The 24,901-nt window shown below is 35.9% G+C and overlaps 1 protein-coding gene across 1 annotated transcript in view; it reads right to left on the bottom strand.

The window, feature by feature from the left end:
- The window catches only part of PRIM2 (DNA primase subunit 2), a 92,724-nt gene that overhangs the window by 21,637 nt on the left and 46,186 nt on the right, over positions 1-24,901 (bottom strand). Inside the window, exons 7-9 of the mRNA XM_027730532.2 lie at positions 18,150-18,217; positions 11,770-11,842; positions 10,491-10,676 (exon numbers count right to left, since the gene is read on the bottom strand). Of these exons, the coding sequence (XP_027586333.1) occupies positions 10,491-10,676; positions 11,770-11,842; positions 18,150-18,217 (327 nt within the window). The remainder of the gene's footprint in view (positions 1-10,490; positions 10,677-11,769; positions 11,843-18,149; positions 18,218-24,901) is intronic.

Below are 24,901 nucleotides of genomic sequence, written 5' to 3'. Positions count from 1 at the left end.
TGCCTTTCATAATCACATCTTTAAGCAAGAAAATAAATGTATTAGATGGTAATTAACACTGAACTGGCAGTGAGAACGTCTGCTGCTTCGTTTTTAAATAGAACATAATATTAAATTTAATTTTCAACAAGAATTGAAACACTTGAATTAAAATGGCAATATTTGACAGCACCATAAGAGATACTGTGCTTTTCCTAAGTATCTATAAAAATATATTGGCACTTTCCTTCAAATAACAAATGAACACTGAAACCTGACTACTGTAAACATGTTTAACTTTCAACAGATTTCTGCAGACCACCTCTACAGTTTTAAGGAACTATTAAGGTTTAATATCAGAGAACAATCTTGAATTCTTTACTAAGTATTTACTCCCTAACAAACTCATTTAGATAGTTTGACATGAGATGAAAAAAAAAATAACCTAATAAACAAGTTCTAAAGCAAGGAATCTCATTCAGCTAAATAAAAAAAAAAACCCTCCACTCTCCTGGTATTCCATCAATTACAAGTACACCAATGCCGTTCAGATTTTTCTGCTGATGTTTTTCAATCGGTTTTTCTCACATTTCAATATTCAAAGAAGTTAACAGATGTAATTTGAGTTTATCTTTCAGCAGAAGGTAAGGGAGAAAGTAAACAGGCTATTCATGTTATCAGAAGTGGCAGATAGAGAATAAGAGTCCCCAAAACAATCAATGGCAAAGGAGAACACAGAAAGCATTATCACCAAGAGAGGTGTAAGAGTGTTAACGGATTGCAGAGTAGACAGAAATTTGGCATGTGGTACAACAAAAAATATCTAAGAAAGTGAAACAGAAGAGTAACTAATTGTTTGCATCTACAGGAATAAGATTCAGCTCCAGACATCTACATCCAGATGTCTCCCATTATTGTCAGTGGAGGTCAATGCAATCAGAGGAGTCTGGGGAGCAATTCCATTTGCCCTAACATAGGCAGCTAGGGGCTCATTAAATAAATTATTCTCCACCACAACACTATTGACTGTATAGGCTAGATCTCTATTGATCATAATGGCATCTTATAATCCAAATGTAAAGAATATGTATACCAAGGAAAAATTCAAGAAAAGAAATTCAGTAAGTCTGTATTAAAACTTGGAGAAATCCTTCCTTATATGTATACCACAGCAGCATGTATTAGAAGTTTCCAGAGAAGATGCATGAAGACAGTCAAGGGACCCCTGCAAAGTCTAAAAACTGATTTCCTACTGCTTATTCAAGCTGTATCAATACCCGAAACAAGAATGCTCCCATATAATGTTCTGTAGTTTTTTTTGAGCACAGTGAACACATAACGTATTTACAGACTCACGTAGTTCATGATACTATGACCATATGCTGTAGCATATACTGTAACCCAGACCAACATGTACAATAAAAACCTAAACATATGGGGAAAGAATAGGAAAGAAAATGGATGTCAGCGTGGAGATGTGTCACTTTGTGAAGAATCCTGAAACGCATGCAGGACTGGGACGTGAGGTTCAGGCTGCACGCTGACAGAGGGTTTATTATTCTCACTAGTCCATCACAACATCTTCGAGGATATGGATGAGAAGACAGCCTTTATCAAACCAGGTAGATCTGCAATAGGCCAAATATGGAATGGATTTTGGAAGAGATTTAGAGTAAAGCCCCTACTTTTGGTTCCAGCTCGTACCTGAGGTACTTAGGATATCTGCTTCTTGAAAAATAGTCCAACATGTTACCATGTCCAATTGTTATCATTTAACTCAACAGTCTGGCATAGCAGGCTCCTTCATTCTAGGGATAGTAGTTTTCCTCATAAGGAAGGAGAAAGAGCATACCAGAAATCAAAGCTATCCAAGTACCTATACTACAATTTGAAAATTTAGCAGGACATGAGGACTTCCCAGGTTGTTGGGACAGCAGAAGAAAAACTCACAAATGAGAGAAGGTCTGAGGAAAAATTGTCTTGGCCATTCCAGACAATCTCAATTAGAAGGACTTGCCACATTTTGAACAGGACTCTTGGCATTAAAACAACAGATGTTTCAAAGCACAGCACCAGAAATGAGCCCAAGCGAACAGTGCATATTGGCCTGCTCTTGAAGAGTGCTGCTCCTGGCAAGAGCTGCAATTCACCTTTGCTAGGATGTTCCCAAATACAAAGACCTCTACAGGATACTGGAATTAATCCAAGCAAGACTGGCTCATAATCCAGTATTTCAGTTCTACTCAGTACACCTGGCAGAGAGTCAAAGGATCTGAGCAAGGCCACCACAACAGTTGAAGTTCTCTATCTATGCATCGTTTCCAAAGAGCAGCCATGTCCAGACACAGTGGAAGACTTCATGTGCTCCCAGAATTGTTTATATTTTACAAACTGGTTGAACTACATAGCAGTCCCTAAATATGCAATCTTTGAAGCAGAGACTGAAAAATTTTGAACACCTTTTGGACTACTTAAACCACAGAAGTGTTCTTTCCTTTTACAGTCATGTACCTTGCACAAAGAGCTCACTTTAGCAAGCTGTCAATTTTGACTGATTATATATTATTGGATAACTTAATTAATTTTTTACTGCATCCCCTTGTAAGCATCCTTGTGGTGTTCCGATGTTATCAGGAATCCTTTACAGACTGTTATTTCCCAATCTATACACTGATCTGAATGACATCTGAAGCCAAGTTCAGCATTACATGACAAAAGGCACACAAAAGGCAAGGCACATGCCTTTTTCATTAACCATGAGGTTGAGTGGTAAATAGCTGTTACCCTCAGGTTATAACCACTAAGCAGTATTCTTCATTAGAAATCTACAACTGACCCAATCTAATCTGTAACAGGATACTGTAAAGTCCAAGAGATTCAATTTTACCCTAAGCCTCAGATTTGCAAAACCAGCAGCATCACTCAAAGAGATCCAGTGACTTGGATTGGAGAATATCCCTTCAACCAACCAAAGTGATGAAGTTGTCAAAATGTGATACAACTGTGGGAAAAAACCTTGCCTTTTACTGAAATATGGTTAAACTTCTTGGACAAGGATCAGTGACAGAACAGAAGGACATTAAGTCTCCAATCATAAAATGTTTCAAGATATCAGCAACTCCTCAGTATAAGTCCAGATTAAAACAAATTAATTTATTTACTAGATAAATTGATCATTGGAAAAAAAATCAAATAATTCTTAAAATAAAACTACAAGGAGGCTGAGTAATTAATATATTTCCTCAGGCTGATAAATTCCTTAAGTGTACCCTAGAAACATGTAGACTTAACTTTTTTGATGCAGTAATAAAAGAATGAAAAAAGGCATTAAAACACAAAACCATACATGGATAATTGATGTTTGTCAACCCCTATGAACATAGAGAGATATTAGCCTCTGTGTGATGATGCTAGATATTGGAGCTCTCCAAACAGCATAGTTTGGCTCAAGATCACTGGCATTCTCCCTGTAAAAACTCTGCTGTAAAAACAGATTTTTTTTTTATTAACAGCCCAATAAAAGACAAAATTACATTTTAAGATAATGATCAAGGAAAACAAAAGTGAAGAAAAGCCCTTGCTGTCATAATAAAGAGAACTGCTTACATATAAGGAACATTTTATATTCTATCTTATGCAAAATGCACTATAATCAAGACATATTTGAACTCTAGACTGCAATTATGACAAAAGCCTTTCTGCGTTCGACAGAAGAAAGTTTGTTTTAGAAATAGACAAGACTATTTTCCTACCTTTTTTTTTAAACTTTTGTTAATTCATCATTAAAAGATGACTTGACTAAAAGATTACTTGACTGCAGGGAGAATGGGAACAGAAGAATAAAGAAGGTCTGGCTCACTGGCAGAAGTACTGCCTCAGAAGTAACACACACCTAATTTTATAGTGCCTGCTGTAAAGTTCTAAAACCAGGGAAATAACTCTGGTAACAAAGTACAAGAAGGAGTCCAACTATTGTAATTGCTTTTTTAAAAAAAAGTTACTTAGAGTTTCACTAGTATTGCCCCAGTTCTCATGCACCAAACCCAACTCCATTAAGTAGATGAATCAGAAAAAGAAAATAATTGGCATTTAAACGTAAAACTTGCCATAAAGACCACATGCTTCTGCTCCCACATGTGCAGCAGGGAACCAAAAGAAAAGAAAAAGAAAACAAATAAATTATATTTGAGGGACACTATGTTTTTCTCCTTTCTGCGTGGACTTAAAGAGAGATACAGGAAACAGTAAAAGCTCAGAGCACACCACATTACAAAGAATTCAGTGTCACAGCTAAATAGTATTGTACATTTCATACAAAATCAGAACATAAACTTCTTTCAAGAAGTAGTAACCTCTATCATGTTGAAATACTTAAGCCCTATCATGGCAATTTCACTTTCCTAAATCAATATATTAAATTTTCAAAACACAATTGTGCATAGAACAAATAATCTATGAGCTGTTTTGTCTTTATTCATCAGCAGATTTTAAAGACATGGCAGAATGTTAAATTAATTCTGAAAGCAAAAGTACATTTTTATTTACATTGTGCCTACTGTGGTATATCAGCAGAGTGCACATTTGATACAACATGCTGTTTTTCTGGATGACCGAATATGAAATACAGTCATAATTTACTGGCTGAATATAGACAGATGGAATATGACAGTTATATGATATTACAACAATTACACAGACATTATCAAACAAGAAGGCAAAGTATACAGGATTCTGGGATTTGCTTTGGAAGTCACTTTATCTGAATGCTTAATAAAATAATTTAAAAATATTCTTACAAACAATTATATCAAGATTGAAAAACTATTCTATCAAAACTTTTCTGTTCAAAAAGCAGAGGAACTCAACTGGAAGAGACCTGCTATGCAATTCAGCTTGCCATTCAGGTGATACAGATCAAAAGATTTGCATCTCAAAGCCAGTTATCCCCAGTCTTACTTGGGGTAAATAGGCAAAGAGCTTAAATACAATAACTGGTGGTGTGTGTGGCAACATACCACAGGTATTTTTCAGCAGATGGCTAGAGAGAGAGCTGTATGGTTAAGAAGATGTTCGAAAGACCCAGCTAAAGGTTCTATATTTAGTGACATTCAGATACTTCACAATCCCTCAACCCAGAAATTTATCAACCAGATAGGGAAATCCATCCATTACTTTTCTTAAAATGTCATGGAATGACTTTCTCGCTGCTGCTGTGAGTGCCAATAAAAGAGAAACCTCTTCTGACAAGTACACAGTCTTTCTACACCTATAATAAAGTGCAAGACTGACAAGCAGTTCAAGACTACAAAAGGAATCTTACAAAATTCAAGGTCTGGCTTCAACATCTGTTTTTATACATACAATTCTAAAAAGATACTACAGCATGGAATATCTACAGTAATGTGTGTTGCTGGGAATAAAACAAGTCATAAGAGAGCAGATTCTGATCTAAATTAGTTTTAGTACAGGAAAGATAATTATTGCTTTCACTCTTTTCAATGCAAGAACCTTATCACTAATCAGCTCATACATTAGCTTACTAAACATAAATTTTGGTGCCTAATATGTAACAACTACAAAAACTGATCCTATTTCTTTTTACGGTAGCTAGTACAGTTAAAAACATCACTAAAATTATGCCAGCACTGTAATTGATGTCCTGGAAGAGCAATTATGTAGCTAGAGCTCTTCTCTGTCCTTAAGACATGCCACAGGCTGCAAGACTGTCCAAAATTTTCCCTTTTAATGTACGTCATATGATGAAAACTGAAAATCAAAAGTAAAGGCAGATACATTTTTAACAGGTTAAAAAAAAAGCTGAACAAATGAAAGTACTTTAAAGTGAACAATCATGGGAAAATGCCACCATAACTTTGACTTCACAACAAAGACTGGAGAATTCCAGTTTTAACTAGAAAAACTGAAGTTCAAAACTTTAATTATCAAGGGTTTGTTTCTTTACCAACAATAGACTCTGATCAAGGTTTAATCTGTGTAAACTTTTCTCTTTCCTCTTCCAGCAAAATGGCTTGCCATGAGGACCTTCACTAGTGGGAAGGGATGAAGAGGCATACCTCAGACAGGAATCTCTGACAACAAGAAAACTACCTGCTTCTTGCCATTTGTGATCAACTGCTATAGAAAACAACAAGCCATATGAAACTGCAGTAAGTTGATTTGGAAAACTGAGTCAGAAAGAATGAGATGCTCCACTAGCCGGAGCGTCGCCACATCTGAGGAAAGAGTCCCAAAACACAAGGGCTAAAGAGCCATGCCTTTTTTCAATAAGAAGACACAAGGACAAGAAAGCTTTTCTATCATCAGGATAATTTTTAGTAACACTTAAGTTCTGGAGATTTATTAAATAAATAAACCCCCAAACTCATGTACAATTATAAGATGCACCTCAGTAGTATATGCAACAATAATAAAAGCCAATGCCATATCAAATTGCAATATCAAAGGAATTATTTTTGAACACAGAAGTGCACAACTAGCAACTGTTCTTCTGTACACAGCAGTAAATAATCAGAGTACTAGAAGAGAGCATTTTGTACCACCATACACCAATTACTGCTAAGAAAGAGAATATATATCACGAGTATATATACAGCAAAAGAAAGCAAAAAGTGATGGGCTGCCTTAAAGTCTCCCATCTGTATCAAAACCACGATTCCAAGCTATTAGCTAAAGAAGTAACTGAATAATCCCTTAAAGGAACTGATTCTCCATCTCTTCTTTCCTTCGTTTGAAGTACTGCATTATCTTTCAACTCTTCCTTTTCACATTCACAGACTAATCATACAAAAATATCTGAAAACAGTAACAACCAATTAATGATCTCCACTATAATGATCTTTACGACTAAGGACTTTATTTTCAACTATCAAATAATTTTTACATCTGTACTGTAATTATTTCATTTGTCTTGTTATCTTATTACTTTTGTATTTCAAGTATTTTTAAAGCACATTGGAGTTAAGTGTTCCCCTACCCCCCCACTAGGTTTTCAGATTGGATGGGGAGTTTTTAAGCATGAAGGACAGAATGCGAAAGAATCTATGAGAATTAATATCTGTTTAGAGTAAGATTATAATTTATAGAAAAAACAAACCAGTCTTAAATCAATACTGGGTTATGAAGCCAATTGGCACAACCATTCAGTCAGAAGTAACGCATCTACCATTATTTGGCAGTTGATCCTTTCATCTGAACAAGAATAATTCACCATTTAGGCACTCTTAACCTAGCAATCTGCAGAGTAATTTTAATTGCAGTGGCTAAACAAAAAAAAGGTTCATTTTGCACTCTGCATTTGTCTCTTTGTGAACACGCCAGTACATGATCATTCCTCATCACCCCACCAACAGAGTATCTGTACCAGTTTCAGTGCTTTCTTTATAGGCAGTACTTGATTATTTTTTTCCCCCACTAACTACATGGTTTCACACTTCACTTACAATATACTTCACAGATTCCTCTCTAAAGGTAAAATATAATTTCTTAAAAATTTTTCTGCGGTGTTCTTATCAATGAGCCCTGAGGCATGTTCACATCAGCAAATTGTCAATGTGCCTACACTTAGCCTGGAGACATGCACGCCAGTTTGCTGCTGATGTGTTCAAGGTAACTTCTATCCCACTAAAGATTGAAGTTGTTTGCCAAGAATTCTTTGGATTGAGAACTGGCATAGATGCTGCATCCATTAAAAACAAATGCAAACAAACAATTTTGAAATCATAACCACTTGAAGCAAATTGAACACTCCATTTTTGCAAAATACCAGTTGGTAACTACATAATTAACCTTAATATTTAGAAAGTATCGCATGTGTATATTCACAATACTCCAGTAAGATAAAACAGTATAATTATCTCCACTCTACAGGAAAGAAACAATGGCATGAATGCCAGAAAACAAAAATGTCAAAAGAAGAAAATACCAATAACAGTTGTATTAAACTTCATTTTTTCAGGACATTAAACATTGTATGACATTTTACTGTGAAAAATTACAGGCCATTAATTTCAGCTGGAGGTGTAAAAAATTCGTTTTCTTTTTTACCCCAGTTTGAAGCTCGTTTTCTAGAACTTGAGAAGAACCAAAATTACATGGAAAAAGAAGCCTGCTTGTGACAAATGCAGTAACTATAACCTCTTGCTTGATTCACAATATGCTAACTACTGAAGCTAAACATAGGATCATAAAACTTCATTTATTTCTAGGGCCTATTAACAAAGATGCTACAGTAGAAAGTCATAAACCTGTGACTGAAAATAGGATCCAAGGTGCATACATATCTTCATACATGTGCATGTACATACTCAGTCAAAGCTCAAGTAGGTGGAATCAGGTATGTTCTCCCAATATTTTTTGAAAATAGAAATAACAAATGTGTATCTTTACAGTTATTGTTTCTAATAGCTTGCTTTTATTCTTTCAGTTTCCTTTAAGCACAGGAAATGGCAATTGAAAAGTCTGGATTTTCCTGAATTCAACTACTGTCATGGGTTGACCCTGGCTGGATCTCAGGTGCCTCCCAAAGCTGCTCTATCACTCCCCTCCTCAGCTGGGCAGGGGAGAGAAAATATAACAAAGGGCTCATGGGTTGGGATAAGGATGGGGAGAGATCACTCACCAGTTACTGTCACAGGCAAAAGACTTGACTTGGGGAAAAGTTAATATATTACCTATCAAATAAGAGTAGGGTAATAAGAAATAAAACTAAATCTTAAAACACCTTCCCCCCCACCCCTCCCTTCTTCCTGGGTTTGGCTTCACTCCTGCTTTTCCCACTCAATGCAGAGGGACAGAAAATGGGAGTTCCAGTCAGTTCATCACACGTTGTCTCTGCCACTCCTTCCTCTTCAGGTGAAGGACTCCTCACACTCTTCCCCTGTTCTAGTGTGTGGTCCTTCCCATGGGAGACAGTCCTCCACGAACTTCACCAACATGAGTCCTTCCCACAGGCTACAGTTCTTCACAAACTGTTCCAACATGGGTACCTTCCATGGGGTGCAGTCCTTTAGGAACAGACTGCTCCAGCATGGGTCCCCCGTGGGGTCACAAGTCCTGCCAGCAAACCTGCTCCAGAGTGGGCTCCTCTCTCCCTGGCATTACTTGTCCTTGCCAGGAGCCTGCTTCAGCATAAGCTTCCTATGGAATCACAGCCTCCTTTGGGCATCTACCTACTCTGGCCTGGGGTCCTCCATGAGCTATAGGTGGATCTCTGCTCCACCACAGACCTCCACGGGCTGCAGGGGGACAGCTGCTTCACCATGCTCTGCATCACAGGCTGCAGGGGAATCTCTGCTCTGGTGCCTGGAGCACCTCCTCCTCCCCCTCCTTCTCCACTGACCGTGGGGTCTGCAGAGGTGTTCCTCTCACATAGTCTCAACTCTTCTCTCTCTGGATGAAGCTGCTATTGCACAAAATTTTTCTTCCTCCTTCTTGAATATGTTCAGAATGTCCCAGAGTTGCTATGCCCATCACTGATGGGCTTGGCCTGGGCCAGTGATCTTGGAGCCAGCTGGCATTGGCTCTGCCGGACATGAAGAAAGTTTCTAGCAACTTCTCACAGAAGCCGTATCCCTGTAGCCTCATCCCCTAGCAAAACCTGGCCATGCAAATTCAATACAATTAGGAAGTAATTGGCATTCCACTAAAAATTTTATTACCTCTCTTCAGAGCTGTTCTTGAAACTTTTCTACAGAAATGCATTTTGGATTTCTTTTTTAACAAATTAAGTATCTCCTCTTAAATCATAACATATAAGGAGTTAGAAAAAAAGAGGCAGCCTACTTCATCCTACCTAAGCTGTTCAAGTTAAAGAGCAGGTCACAATCCTTCAAAAACTAGCATGTATTTTTCATGCTCTCAAAGAGATAGTATATATATATGTTACACCTTCCTCACTCATGATACTATCAAAAATATTAGCAAGGGTTAGGCCAATGAATATGTCAATAATGCCTCCCATTGCACCGAACAGCATTTTTTCACCATTTCCTTGAACATATTGTTCTGTCTCCATTCTTCTCCAGTTTCTTTTTTTATTCTTAGACTGTAAATTTGCTAAGGCAAGCCTACCTCACACACAGATGTCCAATTAATATATTTTTTAATCAACCAACAAAAAAGCTAACCTTGTCTTTCAGATGTTTGTGGTCACTTACCTGCTTGGTGAATTAATTTAGTCACATAATACCTGTATTTCACAAAGGACATCGGCTTCCTAGTAATTTAATGGTAAAGTAAGATATTTCTAGTACTCATCAATAAAAAGCCTCTTTGTAGCTTGCCTTTTTTATCCATAGTTCAGGTAAATGCCCAACAAAATTACTACAATCATAAGCAAAGGGAGCAAAAAAACCCCACCTTTAAAATACATTACTGTGCCTTTTGCCCAATTACTTACTTTAACAAGCACTTATTCAAATCTGTAACGCAGCGCACACATCAACTACATCCTCACATTCACATATTTAGATATTTTTCATTTGTTGAGTTACCTTATCTGCATCCACTTTTCCTCTGATAAATTCTTTCTTCCAGAACTCCAGTGCCTGTTCCAGGGTCAAGCCGATGCCCTTTAGGAACAGCCCATACTGCATCCGCCCCCCGTGACGGAGGTGATGGCTGTCGCGCAGCGCTTTGTGCAACTGCCGCATGCAGAGAGGGAACGACTTCACAGAAAGCTGGCAAGAGAAAAATTCCTGTTTAAGGCACACTGATCATTTAATTTGTAGGATACATGCTTCTTGTGATTATTAACTAGCTCCACTTGAAAACGTCAATGGCTGGAAGAAAAGCTACGCGTGTACAGAGAGCTTTGGGACTGACCATAACACAAGTGCGTCCGTAAGCCATCAAATCCAACAACCATCTCAAAAGCCAAAGGACAGAGGGATACAGGCTATCTTCAGCTACAAAGTAACACAGGTTTAATTGCTGTCAGGAAACATATATCTACAATTCCATTACAATATTTCTTGTCTCTTCCTTATTTCAGCTGCTGGAACGGCAAAGTGACCTATGATAAGAGTTTCTGGGGGCTAGGGAAGGGGACTTTTTTTCTTAAAAACATCTTTGAAAAACAACAAGCAAGAGTAAAATTCCTTGCAACTAATCTGCAGGTTTTACTCCCTGAAAAATACTATTTGGTATAAAGCAAGATCTCAGAGAACAGAAAACATGTAACATTCAATTTTACTTAGGTTTTGCATTTTTATTTTTTAACATGTGAGTCATGCCATCGAATTCACTACCAGAGGAACTCTATAATGGTTAAGATGGACCCTGAAAACACACACATTTCTTAAAATTCAGATAAAATAGTTACAATGTGTTTTTAATTGACTCTATAACATTCATGTGTGTTTTACAATCCATTTTATTTACTTCCTTGTTTTCAAAACCCCTTCTGTAAGTCAAAAAAAGAGCAGTGAAAATACTAATACTGGAATGGAATAATCATATACTAAACATCATGGGTTGCATGATTATTCAATAAGAAAATTTTGTTAAACTCTCCTTATAATTATGTTAGGTATTTGTGAAAGTACACAAAATTAAGCAGAAAATTAGGCAATTCGTTATAGCCCTGATTAGAGGCATTTTTAGTTAATTCTGGTTTATTTTGAACTTTATCACAATTTCATTTGACAGTTAAAAATAAAATACGAATAAAAAAAAGAGAAACATTTTTTATGTTGTTTGTACATAGAGTATTTGAATTTTAAAAGTTAAGTTTCAACATACTACATAACTCCAGAAACACAGAGGACTTACAGAATCAATCTGCTCTAGAGAAATTTTTCCAGTGTTCTTTTGGACGCTGTAATCTGGGCCAACATAAGAATGGCTGAAAAACAAAGCAAACAGAAGAGCACCATTTAAAGCTGCTCAAAAAATATTTTTTTAAGTATACGAATGTAGAAAGAAATTATTTTATCAATTATAGGCTGCAATTATTTTATATCAGCAAAACCAGAAACCAAGTAATTGACACTTATAAAACCAACTTTAGAGCCAATACAGTAAAGAAACGCTCCCTACCCCCTTTGTCTGGAAAGAGTGGTGAGGGGTCATCACAGTATCATGATACTGTTGAGGTTGAGAGAGGCCACTGAAGATGATCTAGTCCAACCCCCTGCTCAAAACATGTGCTTGCTACAGCAGGTTGCTTAGCACCTCATCAAGCTGGGTTTTGAGCATCTCCAAGGACAGAGACTCAAACTTCTGAGCAACCTGTTCCAATGTTTGACCACCCTGGCAATAAAAAAATCATTTTCTTATGTTTTAAGCGGAATTTCCTGTATATCAGTTTGCACCCATTGCCTCCTGGCCTATCACTGGATACAACTGAGAAGAGACTCACTCTGTATTCTTTATTCCTCCTCTGATACAGACACCTATTTATATGCATTGCTAAGATTCACACCCACACTGTCCCGAAAAATATCTTCTCCAGGCTGAACAGTCTCAGCTCTCTCAGTCTCTTCTCCTATGTACTGTGGAGACCAGGACTGGACACAGCCCTGCACATACAGTCTCACCAGTGCTGAGCAGAGGGGAAGGATCACCTCCCTCAAGCTGCTGGGAGTGCTCTTCCTAACACCATGCAACCAGCTGTAACCATACACTACAGCAGAGACAGTCACACATCAGACATTGTCACCAAAGTAACCTCAAATCAAATTCAACATCTAATGCCCAGCTTTTACTTTTAAATATATAGACTTCTTGAATGAGGATATATGCAGGGCTGCAGAACAGGACCAGAGAAATGCTTACAGCAGAACCCAACCAAAGTCAAGAGCTGACAGCACAGCAGGCAACAAAGCAAACAGGGGCTTTGGATACAGCATACTCATCCAAAAAGCAGGTTGCAAAACCTGGGTAAGAACAAATATCCTTGTGCAAGAGGGATTTTTTACCTAACTTCTTAAATCTTTCTTAAATCTTTCAACAGCGTGCAGAGTTTAACTCCAGAAAAAAAGACATTTTGTTAAATGACAATACTAGGTGCTGCAAATTATTTTGTGGCATTTCAATACCATGAAGTATGAAAAGCATATAATGAACAGTTGATTTTACTAGAGTACAAATAGTTTGTTTAATTATAGTGCATTCATTTATTCTTTAGCCTTACTTCTCGCACACACTGGAGCACTAGGAAAGCCTGCTGTACTCAATAGATTTTTTTCATTACACAACAAGATAATACACAATAAGATAAATAATTTAAAGTATTTGAGCTGTGTATGTCTATTACTATGAATTTTACTATAGAATTATCTAAATTCCCTTGTAGAAACAGATCTGCATCAATTTACTTAAGCAAACTATAAACAAAACAGAAATCACAGTGCCCAAAATATTACAATCGAAGCACAGAACAACAAACAACAGCTGTTTCTTAGGCAACTTTTTTTTTTTTGTAAACAACCAATTAGGAAAACCAGTAAATGATCACATCCCAGGATGAGGGCTGGTAACTTCTTAAGCTGCTCCTCCATAATAATTTTAGATCACCTGCTTATATCCTAAAGTATTCATTAGAATCATATTAATACTCAAAAAAATTGCTAAGCTAAAGAAAATTACTTTTTCCTAGCTTCCATAGAAAGGGTTGGCCTGGGAAGAGAAGGTCCAAAGAGAAGACACAAGTTTTCCTACAAGTGAACAAAGTAAGACTTCAGAAGTTACTGTTAAAAGAGGACATGCTCTCTGAATCTTACTGACCATTATATCTGGACCTGGTAGAAAACTCTATTGCAAGGAGAGAAAACTCAGTGCTAAGAAGGGCTGAGGGGGAGAAGAAAAAATTCTACTTTTCAGACTCTGAAAAGGTCAAATATTTTCATCACGGTACACAAACAGGAAAAGTTATTAATTTTTTACATTAAAAAGTAGCATATGACCTTTGCAAGGTCAAATTTTCTTGATACTTGACTCTACTCACCAAAGAGCTGAACCCTACAAATTGCCTTCAAAGGTGGTGCTCTGAAAAAGAGTATGAGCTTTATCTATCCAGAATACGTGGTAGACTAGAGTTAGGCACAAAGGCCAGCACTATCCATATGGCCTTTGGCAGCTAAGCTCTTGGATTCCTGTCCCAAGGAGCTCAAGGGACAGCTCAAGCTTTCAGGTTTGCAGTTTCAGGTGCCAGGTCTTCTGATTTTCTACAGTAGAGATTCTCCAAGTCCCTTGGTTTCATCATAAAAAAATCACACTGCTTTCTCCACAGATTGCCATTATTTTCTCTACATTTCTAGTAGAAAAATCTCAAGAATCTTGCAAAAATAAAAATAAAAATCTAAGACTATTCTTTGTTCTATGAACAATGGTCCTCATTTTTTTCACATCATTAAATGTAGGCAAACAGCTTCCCACTGCTGATCTGAAAACACATTACGACACAAACTAGCCAGGTTTGTGATCATTCTCACTTTCTTATATTTTTTGCTTTCAGTTTTAGCTCTTATTTTGGACTCATTCTTTCTTTTATTTGACATAGCTCTTGAGCTTACTTCCTGACCTTCTTACTCACCTAGAAATATTTATTTTCGTGGTTTACTGGAATGCAAGCAGCAATGTCTTCACTTTTCACTTAAAAGTTTTGTTTTATCTCCATATATAAATTCCTGTCTCTCCATTCAGCCTGACTCAATCACTCAAAATCTGCTTTTCTAAAATCCAATATCTTAGTTACCAGAAGTTTTCTAAAACACCTAGCAACTAAAGATCAATACATACATTTGCACAGCTGTTGACCAAGAAGAAACTTCCACTACATCAATGCTTCCAAGAATGGGATCTATGTCTTTCAAATAAACAGCTGTAGGACGGTTTTGATAAATATTGTATTATTCACGGATGTGTTAGTGTATTCCAAGATTTAGTGAGGGTATGAAGGGTACTTTGTAGATGTTGAGGATAATAAATAACAACTGTCTATCAAGGTGTGCTTTCTTCTTTACTTGCTTGTGAGATGAGCATAGGTGAGAAGGACGGTGAATATGTCTGCATGAGTATTGCATTATCTATTAAAAAAATCCAGTCTTGCAAAACCCTTGGGTTTCTGTATCAATCTTATGAACTATCACTTAAAGACAGAATTAAGAGAATCATGTAAGTGGTGGCTGTAAAGGACTTTAGAAGACCATTTAGTCCCATACCCCACTTTAAATAGGATTACTGCCAACACTAGTCAGGTGAGCCGTGGCTTTTTCCAGTTGAATCCTAAAAATCTCCATGAACCAAGATTCTATATCACTGTATAATCTGCTGCAGGATCATTCTAGTATAGACATTTTTCCGAGTGTTTGATCTAAACCTCCCAAGCTGTTGTATGTGACCACTGTCATTTGTTATATCCTCTGACCATTGAGAATTCCAACACCATGATGTTTGTCCTTGAAACAGTTGTAAGCTGCTATTTGATCATCCCTAAGCCCCTCTTTAACAAGACTAAATAAAGTCAACTCAGCTTCTTCCTGTAATTCATAAATAGGCCCAGTCCTATAGTAGTTTGATGGGATCACAAACAACAGGTTTTGTCTATTCAAAATTATTCCTGCTGAAGATTTTAAACAATAGAATGTTACATCCCTATAACGTCATCACACACTCCATATAAAGCAGAGTTGCAGAACTGTTCTTCTCATGCATTTAGACAAAGTTTCCATCTCTATTAAATTGTTAAAGTTTTAGCAATTTAAATCTCTTTGTAGCCTACTGTGAGCATGGCAAATCCCTAAACACAGCCTTGCAGCAAATGTTTTAACATTTTAACCAAAAATGTTATCTTTTTTTTTTTTTTTGATCTAGTACAAGTAGTATTAGAAAGCACCAATGAAACAGAATTGGACAAAAAGAGTATCTAATCACAGACAAAATATATATTTAGTCTAGAACTACCCAATTACAAAACATATGTTACATCCATTAAAAAAAAAAAAGGGAATGGTTTACAATATCTATGAGGACATAATCCACAGTAACATCACCTTTTCTGAGGACTAGCTAATTTGTAAGTCACAAGCACATATGAATGGGTGCCAAAAAAAGTGCTGGGCTTTACCAACTAAACGATACTCTGTAACCTTCAACTGTATGCTCTTTTCATACATTTCTATCTAAGCTTTTGCTCCCCTGATAGAGTTCTATTGACATATGCCAAAAATAATATACCGCTGTAAGAATTCACACAATGAAGGCAGAGAAAAGTCTACAACTAACTAATATTCTCTTTTCTTATGAGTAAGATGAAGCACAATGAATCACAGATTCACAGAAACAAATAACAAAGATGACCTATTTGGTCACCTGTCTGTTTACTGCCAGAGTCTGCTTTTCAAGTTGTAAGGTTTGATGTATTTTCTCCATTTTAAAGGAACTTGCAAAAAGGCAACTTGGAAGCATTTGTATAATTTTTTTCTGTTGGTGACAAAAAATACTGGAATCAGTCCCTCCATTTTCACAAAATCAAAATGGAAGTAACTTACCAGTTGTGTAACATACCTACCAAGATAACATAAGAATGTACAACAAGTAGCATAAATGTGGGATACAGTATCTCTGTTAAAGTAACTTTTTTTGGCAACCTTTTCCCATATTTAAAAAAAAAAAAAGCATAGACAGGACTGATTGCTGTGATGCTGAAAGCTGGTTCCACTTACATAGACACACAGCATATATCAAAAGAAATTTCCAATTTCTCAGTAATTACCCCTAGAGAGCACAGTTTATAAAAAGCTAACTTAATTGCCCTTTATCTTCAAATGGAGAAAGGCATGCCATTGAGGCGTATTTTTTAAAATCCTAGTGAGATGTATGGTTACAATAACATTGAAGGTTATTGGCATTCAGAAGTATCCCTAACCAGCTATGTAACAGTTACACTGCAACACTTGTTTTCATTCATTGCTCTTGAACAAAGTTCAATCATATGTAAATAAGCAGAGATACAAAAAAGCTATTTTTCCTATTCTGATTTCCACTAAAAACAGCAAAACATAAACCTCTTCCTATAAATTAAAAATTATAAAACTTTTTTTTTTTAATTGAAATAAAATGTTAGGGTTTAGGTACAGATACCTAAAGCAGTAGAGCACCACAGGAAATAAGGAGCATGCTAACTAGATCTGCATCCTAATTCCTGTGCAGTGCTGCCATGATGGAGCTTCAACAATTCCATTTCTAAGTCATCCAACATAATTTCAGTAATCTTAATGCAAAGCTGTACATGTTCAAAAACAGAGATTTCATTACTGACATATTTTAAGTAAATTTCTATCCTTAGAGATACTAAAAATTCAACAGAAATAAATACCTGAGCAACCTGATCTAACCACTAAATCATCTCCAGAGGTTCACTCCAAGTTAAATTATTCTATGATTCTAAGCCATCTTCCTCTTAATTGTATGGATCTTGTCCTCCTGCATACTACCATAGTAAGAAAACTCTCCCATATATAGCGGTAAAAAGCAATCACATATGTAAGAAAGAGACCAGATGCTTAACCTGAAGAACATCAGGAAAGTTTTTTTTCTTACTCTTCTTCCCTTTTCTACAAATAAAGTAGGAAGTATATATATCTATACATACATACCACTAAGAGTGAGGCAGACTATTTAGTTTTGTTGGAACATACTCTAATGGTTCACTTTCAGCAACCTCCTTAGGTCCACTAAAAGAACAAATTAGGACTCCATTCATCAATGACAGTGAAATCTTCCAAAACCAGCACAGAATACTTGCAACAAGGAAGGCCCATACTCTAAGCAGTGTAACTTGGAATCTGTTTTGTTCATAAAGAACCTTAACAACTTTGCACATACTATAAAAATGTTATAAAAGCTACAAATAATTTTTTGTTACTTAGAAGCAACACTAGTTCTATAAACTATATTTCATGTCAGTCACATAAGAGCTGGACTTAATGATCCTTGTGGGTCCCTTCCAATTTAGAATGTTCTGTGATCTGTGATCCTGTGATTTATAAAGCTTTTCTTAAGTTGAAGGGTTACTTTTGGGTTTTTTCCAGTCAAAGCCAATCACACAGATGAGGTGTCTGAAAAAATCCCTGTACCTAAAGCATTCTACTAATACAATTATTTTAATCTGTATGAAGGAATATACTCATGCTTTCAGTTTATGCTACCTGAGATGATTAAGCAGAGGTTGTAGTCTCTCATCAGACTGTATGGAAGGTAGCGATCGTGCTGTCAGCTGGAAGAAAACAGAAGTTCAATTAATAAAATATTACCCTAAAAAAACTGATAGCAAAAAACAGGAATTACGTAAGAAGCCACTCTGCATTGTTACAACTTTACACAACATTGGGTAAGACAATTTCTCCTATTAAAAATAACTAAGCACAGCCTTCCAGAGTCTGAAGTTAGCAGAAATATTTACAAGTTAACAAACAGTGCAAAAATATTTTTCTAAAATTACAATGCTATTTGAATTAAACAGGAAGACATAATCGAAAGTGGTATACTTTTTTCCAAACATATTTGAACTAGAAGTCATATTCTGCCTAGACAGCTTCAATGAATCACATAATGTAAATATATTCCATGAAGCCATACTATATACAATTTACATTTGTATAAAAGGAATTTACATACTATTTAGCATTATATGACTTTTATATAGATGTGCCTCCGTGTACACTGTTCTTTTTTAAATGGGCATAACTTCTATTTTGTAATTTGACTGTTTTAAAATAAATACATACTTTATTTCTTATAACTCATTCACATGACAAGTTAAAGCATTCAACTTTCTCTGCAAAAATAAACCTAATAATCTGTAGATCAAAAAATACGTCACACTATTGCAAAATACTAGTTAGTTGATGTATTAACTAAAATAATTGGAGAAATATATGTATTAAATTTGCTTAGTATCTGTATATAGGTTTCTACCTTCACCTATAAAAGTTACAAAGATCAGTACTTCAGATAATGCTGACTTACACCTAACATGAAATATTTAATACAACATGCATTTAATGATTCTATGGCTACCAAGTTAGGCTGTATTTTGAAAACTACCTCTGTACAAATTTAAAATTTCAACATATTTCACATTGTATAAATCACCATCAAGTTCTTGAGTATCTTCCAGGTAACTCAAAAATAGCATGCACTGTTATATACACTAAGTAAAAATATCATTGTAAACAAAAAAAACAAACCCTACCATTAAAAAAGTCACCATTTTTAGCATGAACAGTTAGTTTAGCTTCACCGTGCTTCCTCCAACACACAAATAAGGCAAGCACTGAAGTAGGACTACCTAGTAGGCTGCAACTTACATTTATAATCCACAAATAAATATGCCCCAGAATAAGCCACACACTGTCTGGGTATAGAGGTTTAGTTGTAACTCTAAGAAACTCCACACCAAGCTCCATTGTCTCATAGCTACACTATGTGAGGATGGAGTTCAACATTTTCCTGAGAGACCACCCACCCATTCATCACATCCATTTCATAACCTTTGCTGCCAGACAGAAGTCAGAATGGGATCCAATCTTAAACTGGTGCCTCAAGCTTGCAATACCATCCACCAGCTAAATGAGAGGAGGTTCAAAAGAGCTATCTGTCAAGTGAAAGCTGAAAGTTCTGAACACAGGGACAGTGGGGAAGAGGCCATTCCAGCTGTTCAGGTAGCCCTGGACTGCAGCAATCACTGCCTCGCAACACAGTTCTTCTTAGTCCCAGGTAACCCAAGAGTACTCATCCCATTTGGCTGCTGCAGAAAAGGTAACCAGGCAAAGGTAACCTCAGCAATCCATAAATCTTCCTTTTTTAAAAGGCAGCTATCTTGGCAATTAAAGCATGATCCACATTCCCTTATTTTATGGAGCTAGAATGAGATGCATATGGTATACTAAGCTCTGTATTTATTCAGAAGCTTCTTTTGATAAAAAACTTGTCTTTTTACCACTGAATTTTAAAGGTCAATATACTTATTGTTCTATATTCATGTCCCTGGTAAAGCAAACCTCTAATTTTGCTTTAAACGCCATCAGAAAAACAGAAATTATGTTTGAAAAGAACTTGGAAGCCTTCTAAACACCATTCAAGTTATACCACTTGTAAAATCAGAACAAAGACTGAATTACAGGAAATACCATCTGCTTCTTTTCCATTAATAACTTAAACGATACAAAAAACAATATTTGCGTGCACACACATACATATGTATCCTTTCACATGAGACAAGCATACAGCATTTTTCTCTACAGAGTACTTGAAATATCACATTTAATCAGAAAAAAAATTTCCTTGCTATAAACAACACATTTATGACAAGATGTTTATGGAAGTCAAATTGGACAGTGATGTAAGTAGTAAAGAAAAGTAACATTCAAAATCTGAAAAAACATTGACATTAAAGTTATATATACAGTAGAACTACATTGCTACATAAATACCATCAATTAACAAAAACACTGGTTTAAAACTAATTTTGGAGTCTTGTAGGAATTGAGGCAGAACCAAGAACTGATCCTGGAGTTTTTTGATGTGAAAATAAGATCTAACACCTTTCAAATCTTAAAACAAACACTGTGTAAGGTTAGATCAAATGTTTATTTTCATTAAGATATGGGATCCTCATGACACTGTTCTAAACTAAGATAAAGTTATGCCAAATCTAAGGATAGCTTTCTTTAAACACAATTGAGGAAACCTCATCAAAATATTTGAACAATTTTAACTGAAAGAGCACATTTTGCTTTAACTTACTTGGATTATGAAAATAAAACCTAACATTTTCGTATATAAAGTCATTCCTCACAATTATATTTTTTCTAACCGATCCACAGTGTAAAGAAAATCAGCTTTAACAAAGGTGATGTTAGATTATTGCTCATGTTTTCAAGCAACTAAGAATTTTATGTTTTCAACAGCATTTCTCTAAAAGATGATCCCTATTACAGAATTCAAACTAAGATTCTGAAGATTTTTTCCAACAACTCTAACATGAAATTTAGATAAATTCCTGCAAGCACACCCTTGCTTTCATCTCTATATGGTACTCAACATAGAGACCATTTTACCAGAAAAAAAAAAAAATGGAAAAACAGGACATTTGATATTTTAGAGACCCGAAAGACATCAAAATGTTGTCAAGTAAAGAGCATAGCTCCAAATTCTAATCATGTTGAAGCAGTTTAATTTAGAGAGAACATAAAACACTGCCAACTTCAGATATTTCCAGTCCCAGGGCCTGGCTCATCAGAGCGGGAAGCAGAGTGACTCAGACAAGAAAGTGTGGACACCTCAGAGCTGAGTTGAGATGGTGAAAGCTGGGGTGAGTGATGCAGATCAAGGCAAGTTCAGTACAATATCACACAGCATTTAAAATTAAGAAAGGAGAAAGAACACTTAACAACATAAGAAAAAGGAAGTATTTTAAGTCTGAATTTCAAAAGTCTACCATCACCTGTGACCTTAGAACATCATGTTCAGCAATAAGACTAAGGGGCAATTTTTCTGAAGTAGCCATTGCTGGGCATCAGTCTGCTGGTGGTGAGCATCACTTGTGGTTTTTTCTTCTTTCTTTTATCACTTAATAAACTGTTTTCACCTCAATCCATGAGTTTTCTTATTTTTGCCCTTCCTGAACTACTTCTCCATCCCTCAGGAAAGGTTGGAAGGGCAGAGAGAGGATTTCCTGCCAGCCAGGGTCAATCCACCACTTACATATATATACTCATTTTACACCAATAAGAGGCTGATAAATTTCAGCTTATGTACAGATTTCACAATATTTCGAAAGTTTTGTTGTCTATCTTAGAGGAGTCAAAAAACTGCTACTGGTTTGTGCAAAAAGGATATTTAAAAACCTTCAACAACAACAAAACACAAAACCAACAAATATATCACGAAAAACCCCAAAACAACAACAAAAAACCCCACCAAACAAACACACAACAAAACTCAAATCCCCACAATTATACAGCAGGCTTAAAGGTACCAATAACTTACATCTCTACTGGATTTTCCCTGAGAAATCTGTGAAACGAAACAAATAAAGTGGAAACCTTGATGCTAACATAGACTTGACAATTTTGTTTCTGTAGACAATAGCTTAATCAATGTTAACAAGTGTGTAGAAAATGAATAAAATAAATAAACAAAGACATGGTTCTAAGGATGTAGACTTCACAGAAGTCTTCTCAATGTGACATTAGGTCACTGCATTTCTGTAAGGTCACACTAAAATTAGCCTAATTTTAACTAGATGCTAACAAGATTTAACAAGATGCTAACACCACATCTTGCTGAAATTTCTAATACAATGGTAACATTTGAGAAAAAAAAAAAAGTCAGAAACAAACTTAGCTTAGCTTAGAGCTGAGCTAAAGCAAGATCTGACATGGTGACCAGTAAGGCAGAGGAAGGGAAAACTTTCCCTTCTTCAAACCTGCTGCTAAAGGTCCTGATATGAATTATTCATCTCCATTAAAAGACTAAATAATAAGCCTATTTTCAGGAATTTAAAGTCTATTTATCTAGGAAACAAACTCTGGCAGAAAACAGAGGTGCTAGTAACTGCATTGCTCCTCATACCATTCAATTCTTAGATAATTATTAAAAAACATGCTGTACATCTGTTAGAAACGGAGTCTTCCTTCTCACACCTCTGACTGCAGTCTATTTGATTTCATTAAGTGCATCACCCAGAGGAGTATGAGCCTGCACAGCAGTGAAGTGCAAGAGGGAAATAAGGTCAAAGATAAATGAAAACAAATGTATGAGTAAAATATGACATGATAGTAGCACGTTCAAAGGAACTGTATACAATTAGAAATTACCTTTTGTGGAGTGAAATAAAATCAGGTTTTACTCTGCTAATCCAACACAATACCTATTCACGTCTTTCTACCGAATTTTTTTAAAAAGAGACTCCATTTAGAGATAGCTATTTAACACTACTAAGCAGTACAGTTGTTTCAACTAACTCATTAATACTAAACAAACTTTATTCAAAGATCTGTTTGGCAAGCATTTGAAGATGTTTTCCAGATGTAATCAATCGAGCAGAGTATCAGCTTTCATTTAACCTAAGCCTGACGTACACCTTTTTTATTGACAGCACCATAGTCATGGCATATCTGAGAGTCAGAATTACAGATCCCAGCTTTTCCCCTTCACCAGGAATAGCTGAAAAACAAGGGAAGACAGTAAGATGTTTTCTGTTAAAATTTTTACTTTAATTCAGGATTTTTCTCCTCGTCCCCAGTTTATCTATCCTTCTGGAGTCTCTGTTTGATCAAAAGGAAAACAATCTCCAAGAGATGCTACAAAAGCCTTCGGGAAGCTTTCCTCCTCTCATCCTCATTTTAAGATAGAGAACAGGTTAAAAATAATGCTGTAGAAACATCTTAGTTCTACTCACTTAAGGACTGTGTCATAATATTCACTATATTATTATAGACACACTACACATCAGAGTACTCTTTACATATTTATAATATTTAGGATCAACACAGAATCATAGAATGGCCTGGACTGGCAGGGACCTTAAAGACCATCTAGTTCCAGCCCCCCTGTCATGGGTAGGGACATCTTCTCCTAGACCAGGTTGCTCAGAGCCCCATCCAACCTGGCCTTGAACATGAACTGTGCACATACATGATTAGAGTAAATAACAGGCTTTTAGGTCTCAGTTCCACTTATACCAAGTCCAGCTACAAGTGCTTCTCAATACACATAATCAAGGCCATGCTTTTATATAAAAAGGGAAACTCTACTACACACTGACATCTTGTTTCAAACAAATCGCTCAGGTAAAATCTCTTTCCCACTGCAATCTAATTGCCTTTAGTGACAAAAACTAGTTTTCATGTACATTTCATTCCAGAATACAGCCTAAATGGAGGAAATAATAGTACAAAAAGCTTCTTAGTGCATTTCTCTCTGATTAGAAGCACTGTGGATGAATAGAAACTCCAAAACTTTAAAACAACTTCATTTTCAACCAAACCTGAATTTTAGCTTGTTATTCTCTTAAAAGCAGTTTTAAAGCATATGAATTCTCCAGTAAGGCAATTTAGTGCACCAGGCACCAAAATACTTGCCTTAAATTAAATTTCAGATATAATGTCTAGAAAGGTTTTATACTTCTGAGAAAGCTTTAATATTACTTTGGTTTACCTTTTTTTTTAAAGACATTTCAGAACGATAATGTTACATAGTCGTACGATTTTGCAGCCACCACTAAGAAGTAGTGAGATGCAGATACTGCCATAACCTAGGACTTCAAGTTAATTACATTTCAGAGAAACACCTTTAACATCCAACTAAGTTGCAGGCTGTCTCATACCAACACAAACTGATTGATTTCGAAACATCAGCTGCCCTGCTAATGTTGTAACAAAATGTCACAATGCAAATGCTATGCAGCTGGGGAACCTGAAATAAGAGAGCAGTGTTTGCATGCCAGTATGCTGCTGTACCTAGACAGTTGACATTTTAGCACTGATCAATTTTCCTTTGAAAAAAAGTTGGGGTTTAACCTTTCACAGCATCTTACAAATCTCAAGCATTGTACAAAATTAATAAATAATTTTTGCCAAGGCTTTTTCAGCTATTAAAAGTTATTTCAGCAGCACTTACACTGAAATATGGTCAATAAAAACTACACCAAACAATTAATATTACATCTATTCCATGTCAATTTTTAACACACAAACTATGTAAGAGCAGATAACATTTTTCAAACCTAACCAAACTATGCAAAAAATGTTTTTGACATTATCAAACTTTTCTTTGTAATGGGTCAATATGATTTAATACGTAAAGCATTTCGATTATTCCCATCTAGCACCACCAAATGCACGGAAGAAAGGAAATAAATAAGATAGATGAGGATTACTGGGCTTCTAGTACA

The sequence above is a fragment of the Pipra filicauda genome, unplaced genomic scaffold (assembly GCF_003945595.2).
Source record: "Pipra filicauda isolate LSUMZ 115617 unplaced genomic scaffold, ASM394559v2 scaffold195_size2193078_pilon, whole genome shotgun sequence".
NCBI classification, from domain to species: Eukaryota; Metazoa; Chordata; class Aves; order Passeriformes; family Pipridae; genus Pipra; species Pipra filicauda.
The sequence above is the reverse complement of the archived record's forward strand: the minus strand, read 5'-3'. Positions and strand labels throughout refer to the sequence as shown.